Source organism: Microtus ochrogaster, unplaced genomic scaffold, assembly GCF_000317375.1.
Source record: "Microtus ochrogaster isolate Prairie Vole_2 unplaced genomic scaffold, MicOch1.0 UNK31, whole genome shotgun sequence".
NCBI lineage: Eukaryota > Metazoa > Chordata > Mammalia > Rodentia > Cricetidae > Microtus > Microtus ochrogaster.
Genome location: NW_004949129.1, coordinates 1,436,373 through 1,444,886, shown reverse-complemented (window position 1 = coordinate 1,444,886; position 8,514 = coordinate 1,436,373). Strand labels below are relative to the sequence as shown.

The 8,514-nt window shown below is 56.2% G+C and overlaps 1 protein-coding gene across 4 annotated transcripts in view; it reads left to right on the top strand.

Moving 5' to 3' along the window:
- Rara (retinoic acid receptor alpha) overlaps nt 1-8,514 on the top strand; it is a 47,668-nt gene that overhangs the window by 30,205 nt on the left and 8,949 nt on the right. Inside the window, exon 1 of one of the 4 annotated variants that reach the window (XM_005368258.2) lies at nt 2,980-3,613. The exons of the other annotated variants lie outside the window; for them this stretch is intronic. Within the exon in view, the coding sequence (XP_005368315.1) occupies nt 3,445-3,613 (169 nt within the window). The 5' untranslated portion in view covers nt 2,980-3,444. Of the gene's footprint in view, nt 1-2,979; nt 3,614-8,514 lie in introns of those variants that run through there. 4 annotated transcript variants of the gene reach the window in all.

The following is an 8,514-nucleotide window of genomic DNA, read 5'->3' as shown; positions in this document are numbered from 1 at the left end:
GCACACCCATACACACACTGTAGTATACATACACACACAGCACACCCATATACACACACTGTAGTATACATACACACATAGTATACCCATACACACACAGTACACCCATACACACACTGTAATAAACACACACAGCACATCCATACACACACTGTAGTATACACACAGCACACCCATACACACACTCTAGTATACCTACACAAACACACACAGCACACCCATACACACACTGTAGTACACACACACAGCACACCCATACACACACTGTAGTATACATACACACACAGTAAATGGGATCATATTTGAAGCTATCTGTGAGCCCACCATCCTCTATTACCACTGCTGCTTAGGCTAAACCAACCTTGTCTGCTTTCTGGGTTACCATAGTGACTTCTAACTACATATTCTTTTTGTTTTTGTTTTTTAAATCTTGTTTGGGTTTTCTGTGTAGTCCTGGCTGTCCTGGGTCTGTAGACAAGGCTGGCCTTGAACTCAGAGATCCACCGGCCTTTCCCTCCAGAGTGCTGAGATCAAAGGCCTTCACCACCATGGCTGACCTCTAACTGTACACTCTTGCTGTCTTGTAACTCAGTCTTCATAACCTGGAAAGGTCTTTTTACACTGCAGTGGACTCTTGCCTCTCATTTCCTTAGAGCCTTCCTAGGGCCTCCCTTGCAAGCCTTAGGCTTACCAGCCCATCTGGTCTGAGCTGGCCTTGGTCTACTCTTCGGCTTGGTTCTGTGTACCCTCTCCTCTGGGATTTTGTCAGCCATCCTTTCGGGTCCTTTTCTCAGAGGATAGTATGAACTCACCAGTATCTGTGGCCTTGGCACAGCCACCACCCTCACTTGCCCTCTTTGCTCCACTCTGGACTTCAGCCTTCTTTAGGTCTCTGCCTCGAGTTCTTCCCTGACCCTTGAACTTAATTGCCCCTCAGAACACACTATGTGTCACAATAGCATTTATCGGTTTGCAGTGTGGATATATAAACATGTGGGATGATGTAATTTCTTGCCTATTTTCTGTCATTTCATAAAGTCACCAGGACAGTCATATACAAGGCGCTCAGAAAATATAGTTTATTTTGAGTTGGCCTGGTTTGGTAGGGGCATGAGCTTTAGTGGCATAGTTCCCTCTTTCCTTTTGTGTTGGAGGACCAACCTTCTTTGGCTGAGACCTCCATTCATAAAGTCTCCCCACTTCCCACAGTTAGGATTAGGGATTGAACCCAGGGCTTGGGGCATGTCAGGCAAACATGCTGTCACTGAGCTACCCCTCCAGTGTTCTTTATATCTGACAGGGTCTCATGTATCTAAGGCTGGCCTCAAACTTGCTACAAGTAACCAAAGATGACCCTAGAACGTCTTTTAAGAGACAGGGTCTCACTGTGTAGCTCTGACTCTCCTGGAACTCCTCAGACTCAGAAATCTGCCTGCCTCTGCCTCCCAAGTGCCAGGATTACTGTTAGGGTTGTGGGTTGGGGTTATAGCTGCTCTTGCTTCTACCTGCCCAGTGTTGTGATTATAGCATGTATGCAAATGTGCCTTTATCAGCTTGGCTACACGGCCAGCTGAGCTCTTTTATTTTTTTTTTTTTAACTCTTTAAAAATTTGAGATACCATTTCACTGTGTGGTTTCGCAGGATGTTGATCCACTCTGTAGGTAGCCCAGGCTGGCCTTGAATCTGTGACCCTCCTTCTTGTGTCTGTAGCTTGTACCTCCATACCTGTCTGTATGTTTCCTTGGCGTTGTAAGCATTAAATGGCAGCATACCTGAAGAACCTGGCTTTGAGCTGGAAGATAGATCATTTGTTAAAGTCCTTGCTGTGTGCAAGCATGAGGACCTCTGGGCATCACGTGTGGACAAAACCTGGCTTCTAGATTAATCTGTGTATTTTTATCCCTTCTTTTAAGAGAGCAGGATCAGAGGATACCCTAGTTTTCCCTGGGTATCCCTTCTTTCTAGGGACCTACCTAACCTTGGCGGTTCTTCCACAGAAACAGACCTCCTAGGAAGGAAGTGGGCAGCTGGAAGGAACCAGTCTCTCCTTTTATCTGTCCTGGGCTGGCCCATCCCAGTTCCCGGGCTGGGAGACACCCTGGGCGGAGCTTTGCTCGCCGGAAGCACGCAGAGTGTAGGAGGAGAGCTCCCCGCTAGTGTTTGTGCTAACAGCTCAGAATCTGCCGCGTCGGATTCCGGCGGGCGAGCCGGCAGCCGGAGTCTCACATGATGTCACAGACAGTGACACAAGCTGGGTGTCTCATTCCGACACAGCGCCCAAGCTGCACAATGTCATACCCGGGACACCCAGCATGCCGCATTGGTGGTTCTAATGCTGTGCTACCTGCATCTGGGCTCTGTGCCCATTGCCCGCATGTTCGGAGGTTGGGGCCGGACCGAGCCGAGAAAGGGGCCGGTGGGCGAGCCTCGAGGGCGGGTTGGCGAGCGGGTGATGTCACGGGCCGCGGTGGGTGGGTCACCAGGAGGTGAGGCGCCGCCAGGCGAGTTCAGCGAGAGTTCAGCCGCATTGCATTAGGCAAATGAAGCCGGGGCTGGGTGAGGGGTGTGTTTTTAGGGGGAGGACACCGGGACCACCCCACCTCCCCGCCTCAACATCTCCGGGCCCGGGATCGACCAAAAGTACTAGGGAGGCTGAGAGCCGGAACTGGGATGGGGAGGATTCCCTCCACTCTTCCGTCTTGCCTCCTGGTGCACACCGCTCTGCATACCCAGCCTAGCCCTGTGCTCCGCGCATTTCCCGCCTCTGCTTCCACTTTGAGGCTCTCCCACTCGCGGTCCACATGCTGCCTTCTCGCTCACGCTTCATCTCGTTCTTTGCAGCCCGACCGGCCAGGAAAGGGTTAAGCCAGGGGCGGCGCCTGGCCAGGGCGGGGCGAGGGGCTGGGATCCCAGAGAGGGGGCGCGCGGGCTGGGGGGGGGCGGCGGCGTGCACACCGGAGACTCAGCGAGCGGCCCGCCGCCGGGCCGGCGGAGGCGGGGCCGCACGGGGTTCCCCCACCCGTACCCGGAATCTCAGCCGCGGAGAAGCCCGGGAGCTCTGGCCAGCAGAAGGAAGTGCTCGGTGACCCCCGTCTCCGCCCCGATCCCGCCCCAGGCCAGCGGACTTGGGGAACCGCTGGACTCTGCCTGGGACACCGGAGCCTCCAGTTCTCGGGCCGCCGGGCGTTCCCTGCAAACGAGCGCCGAGGGACCTCCTCCCAACCCGCGCAACTTCCCGCTTTTCACCTGGGACCGGCGAAGCGACCTGCGGACTTAGGCGAGGGCAGTTCTGGGCAGGGCGCCCCACCGCGGGGCCGCCCGTTGGGGCGAGGGGACTTGTCCCTTTGCCCCCCAGCCGCTTGGCGGGGATGGCGCCTCCGGCTGAGTGAGGGGAGCCGCGTGCAGGACTTCCCCTCCTGGACCTCCGGCCTTCGTGGGGCAAGATGTACGAGAGTGTGGAAGTCGGGGGGCTCACCCCCGCCCCTAACCCCTTCCTAGTGGTGGACTTCTATAACCAGAACCGGGCCTGTTTGCTCCCGGAGAAGGGGCTCCCTGCCCCGGGTCCCTACTCCACCCCGCTCCGGACTCCGCTTTGGAATGGCTCAAACCACTGTACGTACCGGCCTCCACAGTGCTGCTGTAGGAGCTGGGGTGGGGGTGGCGGTGGGGACCTCTCTACCCCTCACTTTCTTTCCGTCTGTCTCGTTGTAACTCGGCTGTCCTAGCTGGACAGTTGCCCTCCACCCAGTGACCCTGGCGCGCTACCATGGTGTAGGGCTCAGTAACTTTGAGTATTCCTTCTCCCGGAGACATGAAATTCCAGCCTCTGGCCCCCCATTTACATCTTCTTGGTTAGGAACCCATAGTTCCACAGCCTGCTGGAGGGTGGGGTAAAGGTCCTGGCTGTGGGCTTGTCTGTTCTGAAGAGGAGGGGCCACCTCCCCAGATCCCACCCCTGTCAAAGCCTAGGGAGACGTCTCTCCCGTGCGCTGCAACTGATGCCCCCAGCCCCTGCTCTTGACTCGCTGTGGCCGGTGGTAGGGGACTGACTGCTCCCTGTCCTTGGTGTTGATAGTGGGGTGTGGCAGAAAGGAACTTCACCAGATAGTTGCTGTCCTGGCTACCCCTTACAATTTGAGAGGCAACTAGTCCATCTTGGGGGGAAGGTCTGGCACTAGGCACCTGGCTGGCGGGCGCACTTTCATGCTGGGAACGGGAAAAGAAGCTGGAGTGAAGAATCCTCTTTAATTTTCATCCCGGTTGTTCTCTAGGAAATACTCGGTTTTTAAGGGCGGGGTGGAGGGGTTCTCTGGCAGTGAGAATGTGTCTCCACTACTCTTGGGTCCTTTTGTTACCCTGTCTAGGGAAATAGGGCCAGGCTTTGTGTTGTTAAGAGGGATGACCGCTGCGAACCTTGATGTCCTGGCAGCTGAGCACCCTCGCCAGTTTGGTTCAATTGGGTTCAGGCTCTGCTGTAAAGGGAGGTTCTTTTCCCACCCAGGACCTGTGCGCATGCCCCAGGGTGCACACCTGGGCATGTTTATGCCCGGCTTTGAGGTAGTGTGTTTTAGACGGTGGGGAGCTAGTGCTAAGGTGTTGTTAGGTGGCTCAGGTTTCATGTCCCACTCTGCTGTGGGATCGGCTCTTCCCAGGAGGCTCCCCCACCTTCCCATACCTGCTGCCGCCTTTCTGCCTTTCTGCCTACCAGGGAGCAACGAAAGATTGGGTCTCTTAAGGACTACCACAGGTCTTCTCAACCCGTGGGTCGTGACCCCTTGGAGGGGGGGTGTTGAAGGGCCCTTTCACGGGGATCACATATCAGATATCATTTACATTACGATTCATAACAGTTGCAAAATTACAATTACGAAGTAGCAGCGAAAATAACTTTTATGGTTGGGTGGGGGTTAGCACAAGGAATTGTATTAAAGGGTTGTGAGTTAGGGAGGGTGAGAACCACTGGCCTAGCATATTGGGGAAGGCTGGAGTAGAAAAGGATTTGCCCACCCACAACCCTTCTTGCAGCGGAAGGGAGACCCGAGGAGAAGGGCAGCCCACCCCCGCCCTTTCGGAGACACCTCCTTGGGCCTTTCCACCTCCCCTGACCTTTGCCTCCAAGGCAGATCAGCTGTTAGGTTTTAGACCAGGAGGGGTGGGTGATCACTGACTTTGGGAAAAAGAGGTGGGAAATAGCATCCCCCTTATCTGTAAGGAGTCACCCCTGGGGTCGGGTTAATTGGGCTGAGCCCCAGGCTCTCCTCTCTGACTGCCTTCTCCATTGCACTGGGGGAAGGTGGGACCTCAGCCCCTGGGGTCTCTTCCCCAAGTCCTCTCTCTTGGACAGCCGAGCTCTTCTTGGCCCGGAACTTGAGGGAGGAAGCTAGTAGAGAGACAGTCCATTCAGGGAGCCTCCCCACCCTCCTTTCTCCAACCACTGAACTTGGGGAAGTGGAGACCTGTCTGCACACAGAACCTGCTGTGGGGAAACGGTGGTGGTCTGAGTAGGACAGTATTGTCTATGTTCAGCCTTCTCCCCTCATGGAGGCTGTTCTGGGGTACTTGGTGAGCTGCAGTCCTGGTGACCACTGGACCTGTGTCACCACCTTGAAAAGAGCCTTTTTGGTGTATGGAGACTAGTGCCCGGAGTCACCTCTAGATGTCTTGGAGAATCCTACCGCCTGGCCTGTACCAGCTGAGGGAAGAGAGCAGGTTGGCTGTGGGTGGAGACCTGCTGGGTATGGCAAGGCCTTGGGGACTCTGCTTCCCTCCCACAGCCCCCATTTCAGTACACTAGAGGACAAGGGGTGCACAGGATGTGGCTCCCCATCTGTCCCCCACCAGTCTCTGCAGCTCACGCCTCCACCCGCTTCCAGACGTCCAAGAATGTGAAGCACGTGGATGCCCGTAGTGGGGGGGGGGGATGCTTATCATGACCGATGGTTAAGTTCCGGCCTTTCGTTGAGCTTTCTGGCGATGCTGCACCCAGAACTGCCCTCGCCCTCTCCCCATGAGGAGAAAAGGCAATACGGAGGGCTCCGCGCCCCCTCCCCATCTTTCCCTAGGGGCTATAAAGGGAGCTGCAAAGGGCGCCAGCTGGATTGGGAGGGGAGCCGCTGGCCAGGGGCCCAGCTGATTTCCTGCTGATCTCCTTCAGGAAACTGGCCCCTTGCTCGAGCCTGCGAACGGCTTTGGGGCGTGGGGACCTGTGCCTTGTGTACGCCCGCCCAGGAGGGGAGCGGGGGAGGGGCGCCCTGGCAGCGGCGGTGAGAGGGGACGCCGGGCTTCCTGGGCCGTTTCCAGCCCTTGGCTGCTCGCTGGAACTTTGAGCTGAGGTCTGGTCCTTCTCCAGCCCCAGCCTTGCTGCAGGAAGTGGAGAGATTTGTGGGCTGGGGCCTCAAGGGAGGGTGGCTGATGGGTGGGGCCAGGCCAGGGTACTCCCCCCCCAACGCACACACCTGCTCACGCTACACTGTAACTTTGTCTTAGCAGAGGCTGAGAAGACCTACACACTTCTGGCTTGGTGTTGACACTAGCCTCCCTAGGCTGCAGACTGAAGGTCTGGAGAGGTGGGGGACCCTGCCTTGAGGATTTGAGTTAAAACCTCAGAGGTTGAGTTACCTGGGTGACAGGTGAAGTGGGGTGCAGACAAAGCTAGAGCCTCAGAGGTAGCCCCCCAGCCAGCTGACTGGGGTGACTTGAAAAGAGGCCTCACACAGCCCTGACCCCCTCCTAGGGCTATGCCCACTATCTCACCGAAAATGATTTAAAAAAGCCCAGCTCTTCAATCTCTGGACTTTGCCTTAACTCTAGGTTTCTCCGAGCCTTTGCCCCTCTGGTCTGTCCTTGGCCTTTTTTTGCTCTTCATCCTGGTTCTCCCCTCCCTCAGTGCCATACCTGCCATGCCTCGTGCCCTCCCTCAGCCCTGAACCCCAGATCTCCTTCAGTCCTCCTTTCCCTCCAATTTGGCTCAGTCTGGAGGTTGGGGGGGCGGGGAGGCAGGTCAATGCCTTCTTCCTGTGCTTGTTGGAATGCTGACCAGGATTGGAGGCCAGGCTCCCCGCTTGTCCTTGATGCCCCCCTAAGTCTGGATTGTCTATTGTTACTGCTTTTACGTCTTGGAAAAAGTTAGCACGACAAAGGGTTCCTTTGTCACTCGCCCCTTTGCCTCCTGGCCTCACCCAGGCCCCCCAACCCCGCCCCCCAGCAGCTGTTCTCAGGCCTCCCTGCCTGTTTGATTTGCTTGTCAGGCCTCCCGAGAAGGAAGTGGGGTGAGAAGGCAGGGCAGGGCATTCTGTGTAGGTATGAGGAGCACATTGCTGCAGGTCAGCCCACACCTCACGGGGTTGTAGACAGAAAAGTCCTTCTTCAGGATAGTCTCTGGTTAGGGAAGGGGACATGGGTTACAGCCATGCTGGTTGGCTAGGCTGATGTCCAGGCCCAAGCAGGAGCCAGGAGAAGTCCTGCCAAGGCTGTTGGCATAGTTCCCCGGTGTGTTTGCAGGTAACGAGGGTGGTAGTATGCAGCCAGGCTCCAGTGTCCCCAAGTGTCCTACCTCTCCGCCTGACTCTATAGCCACAGGAGCTTAGGCACGGGAACCCTGGCCATCTCTCCATGCGCTCGGTGGCGTCAGTGGTGTATGGACAGAACTAGATGGGAGGGAAGTGGATTCCCACCCATCTTTGCCTCCGTAGAAATGGAGGGGACAAAGGAGGATGCCGGAGGGCCCTCTGGGAATCTGGGATTGGTCTCTGCTATAGTTATCTGTCATCTTGTATCCCCAGCAGCCCAGGATCTGGGCACAGCCAACTCTCACCCAAGTAGCCATGTTCTGTCTGGGGTGGTGGGCAGAGAGCCAGGCACAGAGCTTTTGCTTGGGTGGACTGCCCCTGCTGGCTAGGTCACCCCCTCCTGGCTGCCCTCTTGGAGCTGAATAACAGCGGAGGGGGTAGTAACCCGGACGTAGTCTTTAGACAGACAGACAGAGCATTGATGGGAACAGACCCCTTTTGTCTTCCCCACAGACTTGGGCATCCAGAGTGATGGGCTTTAGGAGCTGTGGGGGCTCTTCTGTCTCCAGGAGGTCCGTCCCCCCCTTCTATCTCAGGGCGTGCTCTCTTGTCTTGCCCCAACATCTGATTCTTCCTGTGTGCTGCCTTGGACCCCACCTTAGCCAGGGGATTGTTTGGGTGGGGGAGGGGCTCTGACTGCTGTTGGAGGGGGTAGAGGAGGGAGAGCGGAAGCAGAAGGGGCCAGGGAGTGGCCGGCTTTGAATATCCTGTTGACCCCTGCTTCCTCTGCTCTTAGTCTCTGTCCTTCCCTCCCTCTTCATTAAGCCTTAACTCCTTCTGAACTTGGGGGAGCCCTGCCTAAGGTGCTATTCGTATTAGGGCTTCCAAACCAAGCTCACTCCCCTCACCCTCCAATTATAGCTCTGTGTGTGTGTGTGTGTGTGTGTGTGTGTGTGTGTGTGTGTGTGTGTGAGAGAGAGAGAGAGAGAGAGAGAGAGAGAGAGA